General features: G+C 44.0%; 1 protein-coding gene across 2 annotated transcripts in view; it reads left to right on the top strand.

Annotated features, from left to right (window-relative positions):
- SORCS1 (sortilin related VPS10 domain containing receptor 1) overlaps positions 1-22,323 on the top strand; it is a 312,215-nt gene that overhangs the window by 83,697 nt on the left and 206,195 nt on the right. For both annotated transcript variants that reach the window (XM_076338969.1, XM_076338970.1), the window contains exon 2: positions 15,300-15,367. In XM_076338969.1, coding sequence (XP_076195084.1) covers positions 15,300-15,367 — 68 coding nt within the window. The remainder of the gene's footprint in view (positions 1-15,299; positions 15,368-22,323) is intronic.

The following is a 22,323-nucleotide window of genomic DNA, read 5'->3' as shown; positions in this document are numbered from 1 at the left end:
AGCTTTCCAAGGTGAAAACCTTATGCATTGTTGTTATAGCAATGCTTGTGCTTGTTACTGGGGTTGCCCCGGCTGGCTGTCAGAGTTGATGATCCCAATGGGAGCTTGTTCATCTTTAGCTGGTGGCTGTAAATTGGCGGGGGGGGGGAGGGGAGAGAAAAAGAAACAACCCATAATTCATGTTTTAATGAGAGATTTTTTTTGTTTGTTTCTTTGTTTCCCAAGAGAGCTGGGGGAAGGATCTTACTTTGAATATATCTCGCTTCCTTTAACAAGTTGTTTTTGACTAAGTCCTCCTCTCTTTGCTAAAATACAACAGTTTTTGTTCTGACAGCATCAACCTGTTCTACAGAATATAGAGCCCCGGTGAGAATAGACCTTTAAGAGGAATTTATATCCCAAGTCTGAAATGTGCACTTTATATCTGTTATGTTCCCTGGGTGCCTGTTAAGGGATTACTTACATCTTACCATCCTAAGTTTCTTTCCATAAACAAATGAAACCTTTGATTCTGAGGTTCAAGAAATATGCTCAGATGAAACATGGTTTAACAGCTCTTTGGGGAGAAAGAGATAAGGTGGGAAAGTGAAGAATTGATGACCTATTAACTGTTTCAATTTCCCACCTTGAATTATTGACAACATGTGACATTACAACCTTACAAATTACCGTCTATAAACAGCTCAGAAAATATGACCTTTGCATTACAATTGGTCTCAAGATGCCTTCCAGCTTATTACAAACAGCTGCTGCTGGCAGATTTTGTTGCAGCTGGAGTGGGTGAAAGAATGCAAGGAACTGAAGAACTTTTCTTGTATAATCAGACAAATCTCAGATGACAAAATGTACTGGGTGATGGCTGAAATGTCTCTTTTTGAGACTGGGCTCACTCCTCTGGAGTTTTGGGGTCATCTAATTTTCGGTAATAAAGATGTCCAATTAGTTAAGGTTAGTTGTCCTTACGTTCTGCCCTCTTTCTAGAGCAAGTGGCGATTCTGTTCATAGATACTAGAAAGCCCTATGTTACTCTAATTCCTCCCACTTCCATGGCTGTGGTGACCAGTGAGTGCAAGCTGAATGGATGGTTTGTCTCATTTGTTCATGCAAACCAAGCGCACTAAATTCTTGCATTGTTTTGTTGTTCATGTGATTAACACACAAACTGAAGTAAGTGTTGTGCTGAATTTGGCCCTGAGATTTCTGCTGATTTGGGAGAAGCTGAGAACAAGGACTTGATTTTGCATCTTTCTTCTTAGCACTATTGAGGAGTAACAAGTGACCAAATTAGTGTTGGCAGCCAGAGAGCTCATAAGGCACTTTCTGAATCCTAGGCCTAAGCCAAATTAATTTCTAATTTAACTCCGTGAACAAAGGGTTGCCATAAGATGAGACCTACCACGTTTGTCTATGGAGTGATGCATTTTATTGTCATGCGTTAGTGTAAGATGCGTAGGAAGCAATAGAAAAGTGTTTTCAGGGGAACCGGTATTTGGAAGAGTAGATGTCCCCAACACAGTGTAATGAAACACTGTGCTGAATAAAAATCACGTTTGCACCAAGCTTGTTTGTTTTTGCAGTTTCTGGGAAACATACCTTGTGTCTCTTAGTATAGTGCTGTTCATCACTGACTGAAGAGCAGTTGAAAAAGTGTATGTTCCCATCTGTGTTGATGCGAAAAGACAGTAGGATTACAGGAAGGGGAATAGACAGCTTGAATTTGACTCATGCCCTGTTAGAGCTAGACAAGGTGGAAGCTGTGATTTAAAGTTAGAGCAGGTCAGGACCTTATGAAGTCCATCTTTCCATGTATTAGAGGACAGGGAAGAGTGATTTCAAGAGTGAAGACCTAGGAGTTCATCAGAGCAAGTATTCCCTCCCTGCCTTCTGTAACAAACTCTCTTAAACTCTGCATGCTTGATGTGTGTAATAAAACCAACCTACATCACAGAGCTGTTGTTAGGAGTGATCAATTAATGTTTTCAGGGCACTTTTGGGACCTAAAGATGAAAGGCACTTACGGTCATAAGTTTCACTACCCCTGCTGCCCCAGGATGAAAGTTTTACTTTAAAGAGTCAATTTCTTCCCTGAGGTGAGAGGGAGGCAGTCTGTTATTCAAGGACATCATCCTTATCGCTGTTGTAGTTGCCTTGTGGCCATGCAACATCACTCAGTAATTCTGTCAAGTAGTATATTTTGCTTGTGACAGAGCCTAAACACTGATTTATTGCTTGAATACACACTGCTCTCATGAAAGTGATTTGTTTAAACAACAGTAAAGTGCTAAATAAATTATTCATTGCATGCTAATTTTTCACTTTTATATCTGTAGTGAGCTCCAGGATAAGCAATCTGGGTACTGTATATACCACATGAATCCCAGTTTTTTGGTTGTGTGTATCTCCCCACCGCCAGTCTTCCCCGGGGACATGGTTCCTTTCCCAAGGAAAGACCTCTAGTTTTAGCCTTTCTCAACTTTGTTGCCTTTTGTGTGATATTTTTCCTCTTCATTCTTTCTTCAGACAGAATCAGGTGAATTATGTTCAAGTGGAGGCTTGGATTACTGGTTTGGGAAATACTCTGTGTGTTTGGAGTTTATGGGTATTTTTATATCCTTCAGAAACTTCTGGGTCTTAACCAGGAAGGCACCACCATAAATATAGCTTGCAAAGTGGCATGTTTTCGTAAAGTCTCTCCTTGCATGCTCCCTCTTTTTCTGAGAGTGTTGTATGCTGCTCTCTTTTAGCTGCCAGTGGCTGTGCAGGAGCACTAGTTTGCACATAAGATCAGGTGTCTGAGAAACTCCTCAGAAGCAAGTTTTTACTTGTAGATATGCAGGCTTTCCAAATTTGCTTCAGAAATGGCTTTTCAGCACTTAAAATCTTTGTCCCTTGGCAAAGCCCGGAGCCTCCTGAATGTCTCTGAGTGTTTCAATAGCAAGCCTGAGAGCAGGCCAGGCGCAGAACAGCTTAGTGCTTTTCTCCAGTTGACCCTTTCACCCTTTCTGGGTGTCCACTCTAAATCACTGGCAGTAACTGCATGTTTAAGCAAGAGCTGCTGATTGACAGTGAATACAATAGGGTGTAAGAGAAGAAATTTCCTTCCAAGCAGTATAGGGCTTCACCCTCCTGGTTTTAATTCTGAAATAATCCCCCAAAGGCCTATGTGAGTATTCAATGAAATGAATAAACAGAAGACTGCATTTCCCTCTTGAAACGTGCACAGAGCTCTCATGCTAATGGCTTTTAAGCATCAATGCAATTATAGTGTGTAATCGATTCTCTCTATACCAACTTTTGTCTTCTGAAATGAAACCTTGTCTCTTTCTTAACTATTTGCCTTTGTATTAAAATATTTCAAGACGACAGGCAGGTTTTTTTTCCTTGTTTTTGTCCTCCTTCCCCTCTTTCCTGCCTACTTTTGCCACTGGAAGAAAATCTGTTACTACATTTACTTTGGAACCTGAATATCTCTGCTTTTTTCCCTACAGTAATATACTCCCTGGAATTTCCTTTTGCTCCTTTTAATTTATTGTGTTTGAGGTTTTTTTTTTAGTTCATTAATCACATATGGAGCTGCTCAGAAATATTTCCATGAAACAGATTCTCATTGAATGAAAGGGGAATTTGTGAAAATGGATTTCAATGTTGAAAAAAGGGCTCAAAGCAGGGAATTAATTCCCCTTTATAAGTTATTCAGCATGTCAGTGGCTAAGGTGTTTTTCTGAAATGTGGTAGGCCTAGGTTTGAGTCCCTTTCAGAGCCAGGAGAGGCAGTAACTCAGTGTCTTGACCTTTGGGCTTTAGCTATTACAGAAACACAATTTTCTTCTCTCTGCTTTGGTGGTGGGTAGTATTTTAAATTCTTTTTAGACCGTAACAAATTTCTGTTTCATCCTGATGACAAGCATGAAGACTGGGGCTACCTTTAAAAGATTTGAGGGAGAGAGAGGCCTCATTTTGCCTCTCTTTATTATAATTCATATTGTTGTCTCCTCTAAAAGTTGTCACCATGCCAGGGACCCCTGTAAGCTGAGTATAATAGAAACTGCCATACATCTTGCTCTACTGATTGAATTATACAAGACTAAGAAAGTAAATACTAGTATCCATGTTTGGCAAACATTGAATTTCTTGCCTATGCATGGTTTTTGTAGATGCCAAAAATATGAATAACTATAAACAGATTTAGACAAATTCATGAGGGCTAAAGCTACCTATGGTAGCTATAAGAACAAAAGGATTGTCATAGTGGACCATAGTCCTTCTCCAACAGTGGCTAAAATTGCATGCCTGGGAAAACTTGCACAAACATTATGCTAGATATATTTTTATTTATTTAATGGACCTTAGTGCACATCTCTTCCCTGAACTTCTCCTGTCTCCCCTTGAACCGATGTTAAGTTTTCAGTATCCACAAAACACAGAGGGAAGGAATTTCCCAACTCATGTATGTGTAGTATTTTGAACCTCCCAGTTTCGCCTGCTGTCCTAGGTTTTACGTACTGAAAAACAGTGAATTCAGGACACTCATGACTTTACAGATGTCTTTCGTGTCTCCTTTGTTGTCCCTTTCTTGGATTGAGAGTTGGAGCAATTTCCAACTAAAAAAAGGCCATTCTACATCTTTGATCATCCTTGCTTGCTTTCTCCGATCCTTTTATTGTTAGGCACGATAGTGGCAATAGTTTTTGAATTAGGAAGAGTGTAATCTGATTGCTGAAAGTTAATAAGGGGAAGAATCACCCTGTATGTGGACAATTTTAATGCTTTCTCTCTAAACTTCGGCTATCGCCTCCTGTCACAGATGGGATAATAGGCAATATCAGACCTTTTTTCTGTCCATTGAAGGATGCAGGAAAATTAAGGGATTTTTACTTTATGGATTCTTCATAACGAAGACCGTGGTGAAATGGGGAGTTGGTAGTCTAGCTGTGTAACAATGTGGCTTTCCTTCTCTATCATCACACTTTTCTTCTCTTCTTTGCCTGCTGATGTGTTTATATAAGGAAGCCTGCTGATCTGCAGTCCAGGTGTAAAGCAAATCACGAAGTCTTCATGTCTCCATAGTTCTCGGTACTTGCATAGTTGTTAAAGACCCTGATACTTGCTGACTGGTATAAAGTTGCTAAATAATAATATGAAGAACAAAATTTGTACCAGTAATTTGCCCCAAATAATGAGTTCTCTAGAGTTTGTCTTTTTTTATTCATGAGCAGCCTGTAAAATTCTCAGTCATGAATTATTCAGACTTATTTGTGAATTTATTTGAAAACATTTCCTCACGTAGCTGCCTCACCCAACAGCTCATTGAGAATATTCCTGTGTTCTGGTTTTGTTTCCCCCTTTTTTTCCCAGTCCTAAAGTTCTGTGCTGTATTGGGAAGGTAGAGATGAAGAAGGGAACAGATAGGTGTTGCCCAATTATTTCCAGTCTTTGAATGGTGCATACTCTCAAACACTGCAGTCTAGCCCGAGAAACATGGTTTATTAACACATAATGCATAAGAAAGCTTCAAGTCATTTAGCCTCCTGCTCAATTATAGCTGACCAACAAGCTTGTGAAACCTTAATTTAGTGCTTCTTTGTTACTGACTTATGTTCCTGCTAAGTAGGCAATGGAGAGGCTCTTGAGAGTTTAATAAGGGATTCACGGATCACTGCACATTGAGGTGTACTTAAACTGTCCTGATTATGACTGGATATTTGTTTCTGTCCTCCCAATTAGAAGGCAGTGTGGCAGTTTCATCAGGAGAGTCTTATAAAGGATAGTTACACCATTACTGTTTTTTACATAGCTATATGTATTTACAATACCTTATTAACAAAATAATGTTGTATTGAGGACTGCTTGTGTTCTGTGCCTGTGTGAGACAGTCCCTATGCCTAAACGTTTGCAGCTTATAACAATAGAGCAACCAAACTGCACATGTGGTGTTTTGAGTCCCAGAAGCTCTGGATGTGTTGCATGCTCCTTGCATGGGTGGAGAGTACCACAGGAGAGAGGAGACTGTTGTGACTGCTCTTTTCTCAAATTGTGGCACATCCTGAAGATCAGGTTGTAGTGTAGAGTGTGTAGCTGGCACATGACTGAAACGAGAAGCTTTCTATCAGGTTATTAGTTCTAATACCAGGACTAAAGTTGGAGTACATGAAGACCCATCTCAGTTATCCTATACTGGAAATTAATATGCTCCTAAGGCTGTGGCTTGAGACAGAAAAATCCATGGTGCTAGACAAGAAGTTAGGACAGAATAGCATCCTGAAGGCTTTCATTGGGTTGCGGGGGTGGCAGGGCAACATTCCTTTTTTTTCTGGGACTTCAGTGGTCAAAAAGAGATGTCTGATCACCACACTAACAGTCTACAGGAGAAACAGATTCTCAGACTGATTCGGAAAGCTGCTGTAAGTGGTTTGCAGTCAGGTATTAGAAATATTTTACCAAATATACCATTTGCATCACTTTCAAATGATTTCAACAAAATGTTGAGTAAGGAGCAGTCTGTACACAAGTAATGCTGAGAGCTGATGGTGTGCAAGTCAGGAAAGTGGAGTATTGACTAAATGTTTTTTAGTTCTGTGGCTTGTCCCAGGACAGCTGCAGTCTTGACTGAAACAGATGCAATCATACATGCAAAGCATGGAAGTGTGAAAACATTAAAGCAGAGGTGCTGGTTTTGCCTTCATAAGCAAAGGCCTGTTGCGGTTTTGAAATCAGCACTTGAATCCTATAGGAACAATCTTTATGGCACAGGGGGTCTAGAGGTAACATTGTAAAAATCAGAGCCCAAGAAGTTATAGTGAATGCCTTTAAAAATTTGCTTGTGGTGTTCTGTCTGAAAAATCTCTATCACCATGGAGCTATAAAAGTTGTCTGTTTGAGTTTAGTACCCTGTTGTGCTGCGTAAAGTGGAAAGCATTTGCAGAGAGGACCTGGGGGTGGTGATGAGAATACAGCTGATAAAATGTATCCCAGATGAGAGGAACACTATTGTTATGAGATTGAGTTGGATTATCACAGACCACTTTGCGTAGTGGGTCTTTAATAATGGTGATCAAACCTTGAACACAATGATTGTTCCCGTCCACGTCCTTGTTTAGCCTAGCTTGAATAAGTATGGACACGTTTTAACATAGTGCTCATGTAGTGTTCCCAGGAGTAAATTTGTAATTGTCAGTGAGTAGTATGAAGTGTTACAGATCCCTGACCTAGTGTGCTATTAGCTGGCTCAGGTACTGGTTTCTGTGTAGCTGTGGCAGAAGATAGCTCAGTGTGGGCTTGTTTGCTTTCTGGACACACATCGTTAGCAGCAGATGAGTTACACAGCCACAGAGTGTAGCCTGTCGCTTCCTTCCTATTGTGTTATGAACCTGATCAGCAGCAGTGTGCAGACTTTTGTTCACTACCTTCCTGGCCAGCTAGTTCAGCACTGTTTGATGACATGAATATTTTTTGCTAGGGGAGGAAAGTCAGGTTAAAGGTAATCCTTGCATTACATTTGGAACCGGCACTGCAGTAAAGGATGAGCTTTGGCTGACACCCTGTAGGAGCCTTGCTAGATACATTTGTAGAGCAGTTGAAAACAAGGTCAAGACAAAGATTTAAGCCAGTACTAAACCTGCATCAGAAGTGCAAGGAAGGGTGTGGTGAGACAGTGTGGACCAGTTGAACATGAGCCAAGGTAGGTCTGGGAAAAATTTAGCCATGCTTACCCTAGAATTTCTCCCAAGGTAGCATAGAGCCTCCTAGGGCCTAAACTGGCAAATTCACAGAGCAGTCTCTTCTGTCCAGCCACTGGTTTCCATCTTGAAACCTATAGATGGGCCTTCACGTCCCAAGTCTTAAAAAGCAATCACAGGTCAGGAGTGATTAACAAAGTGTGTTTTTCTTGAAAATGCTGTTGTGGTCTGAAGAAAACCATAACGGTGTCCAAGATGCAAATATCCTATCCTTCCTAGAATAGCCACTGGGAACTGGTTTCCTTTGGGAGATGGGGGAGCCAGGTTTAAGTACCTCTTTTGTCAGTCTGTCTTTTCCCAGGTGAGTGTGCTAACCCACTAAGCCTTCTGTCCGTTTCTTGCCTGCTGGGGCTTTTTCACTTTGTATAAGTAACTCAAACAAAACATTTTTAGTGCTATAGCTCGTGGTTAGTGCACTCACTGGGGATGTGGTAAACCCAGGCTCAAATATCTTTTGCTCTGAGCTATCAATGCAGAAGTGATGAAGTTTTCTCTCTCCTTCTCTTCCCTACCTGCTATGGCAGAATAACCCACTTCAACTGCTGATCCTGATGAAGAACAGACATTCTGAAGCCTTGCATTTCTATGCAATAGGAAGGGTTATCTGTATTCACAGCAGAGCTGGCATAAGACTGGATTTTCAGCTTCTTTTCATTGTATCTCTAGTTTGCTTGTTCTTTTCTTCTTGATCTTGTTAGCTTGCATTGATTGGTAAGTGGGTAAAGAAGGGAGAAAAACACACAATCCCAGAAAACAAAAACAAAGGCAGAAATAAAAAAAAGGCGAGACAGTATTTTTCATTTCATTACTGTGCTGCTTTACAGCCCCTATTCTGACATTCAGAACAACATAATATGTATGCCTCTGTTCATTAGGTTCCTCAGTACTACATAGTGACAGCCACAGGGGGGGGGGGGGGAAGAAGAAAAGAAAAAGAAAAAATCTTAAACATGAACTAACCTTTGCAGGCTAAATAAAGAAATGAGAACAGCAAAGGAGAAATATGTTTTCTGAAAAAGTAAATATAACCAAAATCAAGGCCTTGCATAGGTTATTCAAATATCATTACAAAGGGGAAAAGAGAATACTGAACTCTAGGGCAGAAATAACTAATTTTCTGCCCAATGACTTGTTTGTTTTGCACATATATGTTTAAGCAGATCTATTGCTAGTATTTGAACCACAGTAAATGACAAAAGGAGACTGCTGAAACTAGAGATAGGCTTAAAGATATTCGGGAGCTGATCGAGGTCCACAAAAATGAGAAAGCTTCCTATAGGAAAGGCCTGATGCGTTTTGGAAATAGGATATCTGCACTAAGTGGAGATAGATCTAAGCTATTACCCAACAACCTGGTGTATATCTATGCTGCAGCATGGTGTCAAACACAAATACAAATTAGCTTGGAAATGTTAAATGTTAAGATTTTATCCTAAATTTACTAAGAAGCTAGGATATAGCGATATTATTTAGGGTTCTAGAATCATAGAATCATTGAGGTTGGAAAAGACCTCTAAGATCATCGAGTCCAACCGTCAACCCAACACCACCATGCCCACTAAACCATGTCCCTAAGTGCCTCATCTACTCATCTTTTAAATACCTCCAGGGATGGGGACTCCACCACTTCCCTGGGCAGCCTCTTCCAATGTTTCACCACTCTTGCAGTAAAGAAATTTTTCCTTACATCCAATCTAAACCTCCCCTGCCGCAACTTGAGGCCATTTCCTCTCGTCCTATCGCTTGTTACTTGGGAGAAGAGACCGACACCCACCTCGCTACAACCTCCTTTCAGGGAGTTGTAGGGAGCGATGAGGTCTCCCCTCAGCCTCCTTTTCTCCAGGCTAAACAACCCCAGTTCCCTCAGCCGCTCCTCAGAAGACTTGTTCTCCAGACCCCTCACCAGCCTCGTTGCCCCCCTCTGGACATGCTCTAACACCTCAATGTCCTTCTTGTAGTGAGGGGCCCAAAACTGAACACAGTATTGGAGGTGCGGCCTCACCAGTGCCGAGTCCAGGGGCACGATCACTTCCCTGCTCCTGCTGGCCACACTATTTCTGAGACAGGCCAGGATGCCATTGGCCTTCTTGGCCGCCTGGGCACACTGCCGGCTCATGTTCAGCCGGCTGTCAACCAGCACCCCCAGGTCCTTCTCTGCTGGGCAGCTTTCCAGCCACTCTTCCCCAAGCCTGTAGCGCTGCATGGGGTTGTTGTGGCCAAAGTGCAGGACCCGGCACTTGTCCTTGTTGAACCTCATACAGCTGGCCTCGGCCCATCGATCCAGCCTGTCCAGGTCCCTCTGCAGAGCCTTCCTACCCTCAAGCAGATCAACACTCCCGCCCAACTTGGTGTCGTCTGCAAACTTACTGAGGGTGCACTCAATCCCCTCATCCAGATCATCAATAAAGATATTAAACAAGACCGGCCCCAGTACTGAGCCCTGGGGAACACCGCTCGTGACTGGCCGCCAACTGGATTGAACTCCATTCACCACAACTCTCTGGGCCCGGCCGTCCAGCCAGTTTTTGACCCAGCGCAGAGTACACCTGTCTAAGCCGTGAGCCGCCAGCTTCTCGAGGAGAATGCTGTGGGAGACGGTGTCAAAGGCCTTGCTGAAGTCCAGGTAGACCACATCCACAGCCTTTCCCTCATCCACTAGGCGGGTCACCTGGTCATAGAAGGAGATCAGGTTGGTCAAGCAAGACCCGCCTCTCATGAACCCGTGCTGGCTGGGCCTGATCCCCTGGTTGTCCCGCTCATGCCTTGTGAGCGCCCTCAAGATGAACCGCTCCATAATCTTCCCCGGCACCGAGGTCAGGCTGACAGGCCTGTAGTTCCCCGGATCCTCCTTCCGGCCCTTCTTGTGGATGGGCGTCACATTGGCAAGCCTCCAGTCGTCCGGGACCTCCCCCGTTAACCAGGACCGCTGATAAATGATGGAGAGTGGCTTGGCGAGCACCTCCGCCAGCTCCCTCAGCACTCTCGGGTGGATCCCATCCGGCCCCATAGACTTGTGAGCATCCAGGTGGCGTAGCAGGTCATTGACTGCTTCCTCTTGGATTATGGGAGGTTCATCCTGCTCGCCATCCCTGTCTTCCAGCTCGGGGGGCCGAGTACCCTGAGGATAACTGGTCTGCCTGTTAAAGACTGAGGCAAAGAAGGCATTGAGTACCTCAGCCTTTTCCTCATCCTCGGTGACAATGTTCCCCCCCGCATCCAATAAAGGATGGAGATTCTCCTTGGCTCTCTTCTTGTCATTAATATATTTGTAAAAACTTTTTTTGTTGTCTCTAACAACAGCGGCCAGATTGCGTTCTAGCTGGGCTTTTGCCTTTCTCATTTCTTCTCTGCATGACCTAACGAGATCCCTGTACTCTTCTTGAGTCGCCTGCCCCTTCTTCCACAAGCGGTAAACTCTCCTTTTTTTCCTGAGTCCCAGCAAGAGCTCCCCGTTCAGCCAGGCTGGTCGTCTTCCCCGCCCATTCTTCTTACGGCGTACAGGGACAGCCTGCTCCTGCGCCTTTAAGACTTCCTTCTTGAAGATCGTCCAGCCTTCCTGGACCCCTTTGCCCTTCAGGACCATCTCCCAAGGGACCCTCTCAACCAGCGTCCTGAACAGACCAAAGTCCGTCCTCCGGAAGTCCATGGTTGCGGTTCTAGATGTAGCTAGTCTGCAACTAACGTGCATATTTGGATGGGTCCAGGAATGCCTCTGCAGAAGGATTATTAGAGCTATAACAAAAAGAAGTATGATGGAATGCAGCTGGGTTTTTGTCCCCCATCAATTCCAAGAGAACTACAGCACTCTAAGATTGTGTGGGTTTTACTGAAATTTCTGGGGGAAGAAAAAAGAACAAAAGACACGTTTCAGCTCTGGAAGTAAAATATTTTGATTTCTCATATTGGCACTTTTAATTTTTTTGTCATTTCATATTCTTTTTGGGATGTCAGTTACAATTTTTTTTTCTCAAGTGAGGAGATTAGAATTCTCAATGGAGTTTTCTTTCATGGAAGTTTTGAGATTTGTGAATTTTTCTCAGTTGAAAAAAGTAAAAATCTGAGTAATTTGTAAAAAATTATTCTCAGTCTATTTAACAGCAGTAATTACACACTGCTAATCTTAGTATTCCACAAAAATTAGCCTGATTTATAATTCTTGGGTTTTACAAATGGGGAAGGTGTTTCTTGATTCTTGTAGGATCTTCCTCAAGATTACATCAACCAGTGGCAAAAAATGGGGAGAAAACCCCACTATTTTTCCTATTTGCTGTTCTGAGTTTCTATGTGTGTTATCTTCAGGTCTGCTTCTAAAACTACCAGATGTCAAAATATTCATTAGGGGAATATTCATTAGAGTCATTTACATCTCTGGTTCCTCTGGCAAGCAGAGGAGGAGCGGGCCAAGAGGAGACAACAAGGCTTGGAAAAAGACATAAGCAACTGTCCAGCTGCTTTGCAGATTCAAGGGAGGCTTGAAGCCGAGGGTGCGTGCAACTCCCATGTCGTATAGAAGGTCTCCATGCAGGCTGGTGCTGAGTCTCATTGAGTTCACTGCTACCTTTCATCGGGAGAGTAGTTATTCAGAAAGGCTTTATGTGCACACCCCTTCCTCTTCCTTTTTATCCCCCCACCCCCCTTAATTTTTATTTATTTGTTAAGTAGGGGATTTATAGACCCATTCAGAGGGTGCTGTGAGGTATGGCAGCGGCACGGTTCTGTATCTGGAGCAGACAGCTGCTGTCACCGATAAGCATTCCTGGGAGGGTCGAGATTGAAATTTAGCAGTTATAAAGCCCTAATTGGTGCAAGGCTTCATGAAGCATATGTGCACGCTCCAGCTCTGCCATCTGACGCCTCGGCAGGCGGCTGGCGCTTTGCACGTTGACCGCCTCTTCAAAGAGGGACCCTCCAGGCTGGAGGGAGGTACCTCCCGGATGGCAGTGGGGTTGTGCGTTTTGGGGGACAGAGGGGATATCCATGTCAGGGTGCCCTGGGGAGCAGAGGAGGGGTCATGGCTGTTGTGTGAACAGCCCCCATCATAGCGGGGGATGCATGTTGTCCTCTGGGCCCTGGGCCAAGGCAGGAGTCACTGTGGGGCTATTTCAGAAGGACATGCCACTCAGTGGGTTGGGGTCACCGTGGATCGGTCCCCAGTTGCCACAGGGTGGGTGTTGCTGGGGGACATGGTGGGGTCTGGGGTTGGTGGTCAGGGCACCTGGAGGGGCCTGGGGGTGGCTTGCTGCTGCGGGGCCATGGGGCAGGGCTGATGGGGGAAAATCTGAGGGAGCCACTGAGGACATTGGGACCTGGGGACAGACTGGGGGGTCATGGAGGAGTTCAGGGCCGGGCTGGGCCTGGTGCTGGGGAGGAGCCTTGTGGGAGGCCCTTGGTCTCTGCTCCGGGAGCCTCAGGGCCGCCCTCAGCACTGCTGTGACCGTACCCCACATATACCTCAGGGCGAGGGGCAGCGCAGGCTGGCGGCTCCCCCATGGGGCAGCAGGGCAGGGCCTTGCAGCCATGGCCTGTCCCACACCCAGCCGGGGAGCAGGGCAGGCTGGGGGCAGCCCTGGGCATCAGGCATCTCCCTGGGGACGTTCTTCCACAGTCTTCATTTCTGTGTGGAGCCGTTTGTGCGGTGCACTGAGATACAAAGTTGGAGTGTCTCCCCCCGGCCTTGTCTTCTGCCTGATGGGGTTTGCTTTTTAATAGCCTGAGTTTGCAGCCAGTTATTTATGGATAGCAGAATGAGGCTTTCATTTTGGACGTAAAGCAGTAAGCGGGCATAGTGGGAGGTGGGAGATTAAAATGGGAGCAGATAATAAGGGAGGCTGCTTGTCTTCTGGAGGATTGTTGGGTGATGGTTGGCCCTGGTAAACCACTGTTTTTTCAGGTGCCTCTCCTGTCTCCCTTATCAGCTGCACATGACTTATGTTCATGCAGATAGGAAATGCTTTGGGCAGCCTCTCTCTGTGCTATGAGGGGTTTAACAGAGTTGTGCTGTAGAAACAGATGTCTGTCAGATGTGTGTGTTCTGTCCCCTATACCTTCCTCTATTGCAGTAACTATGTGCTCGCTTATGTCCTCAGCTCCCGCATCGCCATGCTTTCTGCTTTGTCTCACCTGCTGAGCATATTGGAAGGAGACAGTTCCTGGTGTGGCTGGTTTGGGGCTATTGGTGTGTAAGAGGTAGGACGGCTCTTGCCTTCGGAAGTGGCAGTAGCGAGGTCTGCTCTTCTCCCCCTGGTGCAAGCAGCCACGTGGCTATTCCTCTGCCATGCTGGTGCCAGTTTGCGCAGAGCTTATAGGGTCTGAATTACCTCCAGTCCTTTGCTGCTCTGCCAAATTGATTGAAGTTGGTGATGTTATCAAGGGAGCAGGGGGATGTGTATTAGTGAGCCTCATTTCTTAGGAACCCAGGCTGAAAATAGTAATGTAGAGGTATATAGATCAGGATTTTTGTCAGATAAGAAGTGTTGTACCTCTAATTTACTGCAGTTTTAATGGGATAGAGAGGAGGATAAGATATACAGTGACCTGGCAGGGAAAGAAGCAAAATAAATTTGTAGCAATATTAATGGTCTGGTAGTTTATGTCCCAAATGTAGGTCTTGTTAAAGGACCCCATCATCTTGAAAGTCAGTAATTTTTTTTTTTTTTTTAAGATATTAACAAAAGAGCAAGCTGAAATGTTTTTCTGGAAATTCTTTTTTGCTAAAATTGCTTTCTTCCCCCTGTTAAGATAATTTTATTCTAGAAGTGTCTGTTTTAGCAGCTGGGAAAAGCTGTTTATCAAAAGAGCTAATAAAACTCCTAAACATGGAAACACTTCCATTCTGGCTAAATCTAAAGCTTTTCACTGAAGTCATAGAAATGTTGGTTGTTAGAGATATTTGGAGGTCCCTAGTTCAACCTCTTACTCAAAGCAGGGTTATCACCAGTTATAGATCAGGTCAGCCATGACTTTGTCCAGCCAGGTCTTTAAAACCTCCAAGCATATAGGCTTTACAGATGTTTGGGGTAGCCTGTCCCAGTGTGGAACTATTTTTCTTATGGAGATTTTTTCCTGATATCCAGTCTGAGTCTCCCAGGCCAAAACTGGTGATCATTTCTTGTGTTATATCATCTGCTAGAACCAAAAAGAGTTTGACTGGAGACAGGCCAGTGGGTTATCTGTGCACCACAGCTGTGAAAAAGATCAGCAGTTTCAGTGCTTGTGAAACAGAGCAGAAAACAATCACTATTTCTACTGCATACAGCAGATCTCATCTTGTATCCTGAAACATTGTCTAGCACGTCAGCTCCTTCCCACTGCATGCTGCCTCCTGGGGTTAAGGGAAGAACCTATTGGCGATATCATGCAGAGGAGCTGAGCAAGAAAAGGTCTGATTGGCTCAACATACATCTCTGCAAATACTTTCCATGTCAGTTTAGGCAAATGCTTTTAACAATTCATTCAATTATGTTAAGCACCCATTAAAGGAATCCTAAGCCCTCCCTGGGGTCATTTCAGTTCTATGAGATTGTAATTGTTTGAAACTAACCGTGATTTCTTCTTTTGCCTTCAGGTGATTCTAATTCTGACAAAGCTGTATGACTACAACCTGGGAAGCATCACAGAGAGCTCTCTTTGGAGGTATGGAGATAAATTGAGTTAATAATTACCACCTTACTTAAATAGGAAGAGCCTGATACAATTCTTTTATTGAATTTAATTGGATTTTTTTAAATGTGCTGGAAGGTTTGTAGCTAAACCCTCTCTCTCACTTCTGTTCTTTCATACTCAAGGACAAAGAGCCTGAAGTCTGATTGTCTTGTTTCAGCTAGATAATGTACCTTATGAACGTGCTATCATTTGATTTCCCCTTTCCCATCTTATTCAGAATCAAGTCAACCAATTGGTTTATTTTTAGGAGAACTCAACAGCCTTAAGTCCTTGTTTATAATGAAGGATCTCATGGCTGTCTACTGCCCAAATGATCCTTATGAAAAGTCAGTGCTACTACAACTCGGGGAATACCTGTGAGCGAGTATTCAATGTCTGTTTATTCAGAACTGATAGTATTAGTACCAGATAATTGATTTCCACTTGTGTGATGCTGACTTACTAGACTGATTTATAGGGAATGCCTTGATACTTTCATGATTTCAAAGCATATCATGCACTCTGTGAACCAAAGGAAAGAGTTCGGCCATGGTCTATTTCTTAAGGCTCTTATTTGGATTTAATGAGAGCAGATGGTGCATGTTTTTATCTCTCTGAAAAATGGATCTAAGGGGTGTTTACTTCACGTGTCCCTAGTGGTACTTTCATGAGCTGTACTGAATGAAAGGGAGGTTTTGTCATGGTTCCATCTGTGAAACTTTGGTGGGAAGTCTAGGGTTTTCTTTATGCAGGTCATTGATGGAGGTGGACAGGCTACCATCTTGATACAAGAAAACTTTGGGTATTTAAAACTAAAACTTCTTGTTAGGATGAATTTGTTTTGATAAACTTGTTTAGGAAAGGTTTTTCATTTCCAAGGAAGAATTTTGGGTCAGAAGTACAACAAATAACCTTTCTGTTCAAGGAATTGAGCAGGGTTTTAAGACAATGACAGAGGAGGGATTTGATATGGAGTATATTCTGAACTCAGGCTAGTGCTCTACCCACTGGTCTGAAGAAATAAAACAAACAAAAAAAAACCAAACCAAAACCCCAAAAACCTAAAGAAACACAAAACTTCTAGGATTTGTTATGAACAGCAACAGGAACACTCAAAAGTGGGGCTGAATAAACGGTTTCTCATCCTGCTGTGGGGGTATAATCAGGTCTTTCCATTTCATATATGTTGCCACTATGGCTTGAGATCAAAAGTAATCCTATTTTCTCTACTGCCTTTGTCTTTACTATGGTGTGCACGCCATAGTAAAGGGCCTTTCAGGACCGTGGCTTTGGCAATATTTTTCTGAAGGGGGTTTGGGCTAGAGTGTTTCATTTCTCAATGGTTTCAAGAAAGAATATTCATAAATATTAAATATATTTTTTTATTTCCTCTTACTACCCTCAGACATTTCACCCTGAGAAATACTCATCTCTATTTCATCAGTCATTGGAGAAGGTATGGTCCTTCCCCATTGCTGACATTGCTGAAGAACTACTTTACTCACGTGATGCAATGTAAGATTGTGTTGAAATACTGGTTTGGGACTGAAAATAGGACAGCCACGTCAGAGTGGAAAAAACACTTCTTGTTGAGGTGTATGAACTCACAAGTATGTATGACACTCACAAGTCTATACCCACAAGTCTATGGGGCCGGATGGGATCCACCTGAGAGTGCTGAGGGAGCTGGCGGAGGTGCTCGCCAAGCCGCTCTCCATCATTTATCAGCAGTCCTGGTTAACGGGGGAGGTCCCGGGCGACTGGAGGCTTGCCAATGTGACGCCCATCCACAAGAAGGGCCGGAAGGAGGATCCGGGGAACTACAGGCCTGTCAGCCTGACCTCGGTGCCGGGGAAGATTATGGAGCGGTTCATCTTGAGGGCGCTCACAAGGCATGAGCGGGACAACCAGGGGATCCGGCCTAGCCAGCACGGGTTCATGAGAGGCAGGTCCTGCTTGACCAACCTGATCTCCTTCTATGACCAGGTGACCTGCCTAGTGGATGAGGGAAAGGCTGTGGATGTGGTCTACCTGGACTTCAGCAAGGCCTTTGACACCGTCTCCCACAGCATTCTCCTAGAGAAGCTGGCGGCTCACGGCTTAGACAGGTGTACTCTGCGCTGGGTCAAAAACTGGCTGGACAGCCGGGCCCAGAGAGTTGTGGTGAATGGAGTTCAATCCAGTTGGCGGCCAGTCACGAGCGGTGTTCCCCAGGGCTCAGTACTGGGGCCGGTCTTGTTTAATATCTTTATTGATGATCTGGATGAGGGGATTGAGTGCACCCTCAGTAAGTTTGCAGACGACACCAAGTTGGGCGGGAGTGTTGATCTGCTTGAGGGTAGGAAGGCTCTGCAGAGGGACCTGGACAGGCTGGATCGATGGGCCCAGGCCAACTGTATGAGGTTCAACAAGGCCAAGTGCCGGGTCCTGCACTTTGGCCACAACAACCCCATGCAGCGCTACAGGCTTGGGGAAGAGTGGCTGGAAAGCTGCCCAGCAGAGAAGGACCTGGGGGTGTTGGTCGACAGCCGTCTGAACATGAGCCGGCAGTGTGCCCAGGCGGCCAAGAAGGCCAATGGCATCCTGGCCTGTCTCAGAAATAGTGTGGCCAGCAGGAGCAGGGAAGTGATCGTGCCCCTGGACTCGGCACTGGTGAGGCCGCACCTCGAATACTGTGTTCAGTTTTGGGCCCCTCACTACAAGAAGGACATTGAGGTGCTGGAGCGTGTCCAGAGGGGGGCAACGAGGCTGGTGAGGGGTCTGGAGAACAAGTCTTCTGAGGAGCGGCTGAGGGAACTGGGGTTGTTTAGCCTGGAGAAAAGGAGGCTGAGGGGAGACCTCATCGCTCCCTACAACTCCCTGAAAGGAGGTTGTAGCGAGGTGGGTGTTGGTCTTTTCTCCGAAGTAACAAGTGATAGGACGAGAGGAAATGGCCTCAAGTTGCGGCAGGGGAGGTTTAGATTGGATGTAAGGAAAAATTTCTTTACTGCAAGAGTGGTGAAACATTGGAAGAGGCTGCCCAGGGAAGTGGTTGAGTCCCCATCCCTGGAGGTATTTAAAAGACGAGTAGATGAGGTGCTTAGGGACATGGTTTAGTGGGCATGGTGGTGTTGGGTTGACGGTTGGACTCGATGATCTTAGAGGTCTTTTCCAACCTCAATGATTCTATGATTCTATGATTCTATGAACGTGGGCACAAAATTGTGCTGATGACCTTATGCTGTTGTTTGTTTCAGAATTGGTTTCTGTGGACCATACCACAATGGCATAAGTTTTACCCTGATTAAAAGAGAAAGGACTGTGGGGATTTCACTGGAGGATGTACCAGAAGCTGGGGTTTTGGCAATGTAGCAGTCCTAAAGCCAGTGAGTGCAGTGGACTTCAGACAGTTGTAATGTCAGAAAATGATTAACAATATAGTAATAGTCTGATTGTTTCCTCTAGCCCAGTATCCTATTACCAAAAAGCAGTCTAATAAAGAATATACAAAGAGTATTATCATATCTGACACTTCCTCCTAGCATTCTCCTAGCATTCATTCTTAGGGTTGAAGTTTAGGGTCCTTCCTCAACCTTCAGTTTAAGGTCTATCAGGGTCTGAATAATTTTTTTTGTTTTAGTATATACCCGGGGATTAATATCCCATGAGCTAACTTTCTTAGTATCTCTTGGAGTGTGTTAAAACTTTTAGTACTTGTGACATCTTAGAGCAAGCAGCTCCATAGATTATTTGAGGAACTACTTGTCTTTCTTTGAACCCATCAGCTTCAGGTTCCCTTGCCACATGTCACTTGTCAGGACTTGGTTACAGTTGCATGGCCAAGCACCCAGAATCCCTGGGCAAATGCTTTGTACTGGGAAATGTTGAAGGAGAACCAGGATAGCTAAAATCAACCCACTTGTCTTTGCAGTACTTCATTATTCTTGATTGCCTCTTCAGTGCTCATGACTGCTCTGAAAGTTGCCAGTGCACTGCCAGTGCCTCGATCCTGTTGCCTTACATTAGCCTCAGGAGGTTACGTTGTGCTCTGTCCTGAGTCTGCCTCTGCTGTTAGATCCCCGCTCACCATGCAGGCATGCCTTCAGGTCACTAATAAATATCCCTGTGAAGATCCCAGGACAGCTTCTCTGTTCTTAGTGTAATGGAAAGAAATGACAAGATGGGCATATCTTATTATTTAACGTATCTGACGGAGAGGTTATTAGCTGTTGCTCCTCCTGGCTGCTTAAGTGACATGTTAATTTAAATCTCCCTGCTTGTTTAAAAAGGATAGAAAAAAATAGAACTGAGAGAAAGGGAGAAACATCTTGCACTTTAATTTATTTCGTGCCTCTAGGTTTGATGCTGGGGAATGGAAGAAAGCATGATCTCATGTCTGGTTTGATTTCTGATGTCAAGAGTTCTGTTTCTGAAGGATAGAGGAGAAAGACAGGTAGTTCTGCAGGTACCCACAACTGAAGAGGAATCTCTGCCTTGAATACATGACAAAGAAATACCATTCTCGCCTCCTGTGCAGAGTGCATTCTCAAAAGGTTGATGAATGATGAGGGGCTGTTTAGAAGCATGTCACAGACAGGAGTCATTTATGCTATAGCTGGTTATAAGCACATCTGTCATTCGAAGGTGTAGTTGGGTGATTTAAGCAGGTGACTTTAAGGTGACTGATGGGACTGTAACCATCTATAACACAACTATGCCATCGCCTACAAGATATGAATCTGTCTTCTTTATAAACACACTACCACCTGCTAGGATGGCATTTCTTTGTAATTTTTCAGCCAGTTTAACTACAGCTGGCTGCAGCACTAATGGATGGAGATCGCCCTTCTAAAACTACCGATGAATTGAGACCACTGGTGACAGGCATGAAGGGATGAAATACAGTAAGAGAAAAGAGACGGGGAGAATCTATACAATCTTCTAGAGTGCTAAGGCTCTGTGCTTACCAGGCTTTGGATGGCAAGTGAGCTGCTGTACACGGTAAATGAGATTTTGCATCAGGCTGGGTCTGACTTTAATTATGCTGTTATCCTCTCAGCAGACTTCTTTCACAGTTTTAGTTGAGAGCTTTTTATTTACTTTTTGTTATTCTTTTTATAGAAGAGGAAGAAAATGAAGGAGAAAAGATTATCTGTCACTGAGCAATTAACTGAGTGTATTGGATTTATTTCTCTTCCTCTCCTAGATATCTCTCAGATCACAAAGAGGATTAAGCTGTGAGAGTTAGAAGAAGATGTTTTTTACCACTGGAGTAAGATAAGCTTACGTTTCCAATAAATAAAAATGTCAGAATAGTGACTATGGTATCCATGAGCTGCAGACGGCTGTGGGGGAGGACTAATCTTTTTTCTGTTTCTGTAAATATGATGCTCTGGAAAGATGCGCGTGCAGGACACTTTCCCTTGGGGCCTTGAGGGGCTGACAAGCAATGAGTGCTGCCATTCACCTCTTTGCCTTCTTATAGCTCTGTATTTGATCAGGAACGAGTAATTTCATGGAACTTGCTGTAAAAATAGCAGTAATTAAACTTTGCTTTTCAGCCAGAAAGTAGGAAGATGTAGAGTTTGCTTGGTTTGAGAGCATTTATGTTCTAAATTGCGATCTGTTGCTCTGTTAGTTCTGCAAGTTTTTGATGATACTCCTACACTCCAACACTGTGCCTGAACTCTGAGCTCCCCAGTTAAGGAGTGCTTAACAATTCCAGCCTGTCCTTCACTGCTCCTGGTTTCTGCAGTAAGGAAGCTTTAGCACATATGCCATAAAGGAATCTCAAGGACTCCAAAAAATACCTATGCGTCATATAGACCTAGCTTTAACTTCCCATATGTAAAGCAGGGGATGCTAATAGTTGCCTTCCCGCTCCCCCCCCTCCCCCCCCCCCCCGGCCCCGGAGAGCTTAGAATGGATTTAGCTAACTGGCATCTGCAATATTTTGAAGATTGTCTGGTAATAAATATTACAGAGGTCACAGCAGGATAAAAATTCTCAGAACTCCAAGGCTCTGTTTCTAGCTTTTTCATGGCCTTTTTGTTTAACCTTGAACTAGTGTTTTAACTCCTCCATCAGTTTACTCATCCCCACCTTCTAACACCGCCAATGCACATCATCCTGCAACTCTGTCCTTTCAAGAAGGGAAATTGGGTATGTAAGCCAGAGAAGAATCAGATCCCTTAGAGCATCTCTGCCTCTCAGTATAGGAATAACCTTCATTTGTTCCTTGGGACAACTGGATGAAATAAAGAATTCACTGTCCTTACTGTGTTCTTATCCTCTTCTGCTCTCAGCCACTGCTGGAGACAAGATATTGGGCTAAGGTAGACCAAGGTACTTGGTACTAAGGTTTAAGTACCATTGTGTTATGTCTGTAGGTTGGGTAGTCCCATAATCTCCATTACGCATGGGAGTGTTTTGGTGAAAACACTTATTGTTGGAGATGGGTTTGCATTAGTATGTCAGATACTGAAAAAGAGCAACGGCCAACAGGAATGTGTTCTTTTCTCTTGCAGCTGCTCTAGGGATAGAAGCCTCAGGGAGAGAGGTAGATGTAGATTGAGGATCATATCTGAATACAACCTTGCAATATTAGCCAGATAATCTGTTACCCATCTTTCTCTCCCTTGAATCCTGTTGCTTGCAAAGTCTTGGCTGTGAGTTGACCCCAGCTATGTGGTTATAAATACTATAGATGCTTTGAAGCCTCACATATTTATGTTTCTGCATGCAATTTTCTGGCTCCTTGCTATGTAAGAATGCCCTCCCTACAGATTGGAGCTATAGCCACCCATGTCACCTTCAGTATTGTTGATGTGTTTGTGAAGATTTTCTTCTCTAGACTAGAGAGTTCTTGCAACAGGAGACTTGAAAGATTGTCAGTATTTGCTTACTTCCTTTGAGGGGAATTTCCAGGATATGTCTGTTATTGTATTCATCATTCTTCTACTCATTTT

The sequence above is a fragment of the Aptenodytes patagonicus genome, chromosome 5, assembly GCF_965638725.1.
Source record: "Aptenodytes patagonicus chromosome 5, bAptPat1.pri.cur, whole genome shotgun sequence".
NCBI lineage: Eukaryota > Metazoa > Chordata > Aves > Sphenisciformes > Spheniscidae > Aptenodytes > Aptenodytes patagonicus.
The sequence above is the reverse complement of the archived record's forward strand: the minus strand, read 5'-3'. Positions and strand labels throughout refer to the sequence as shown.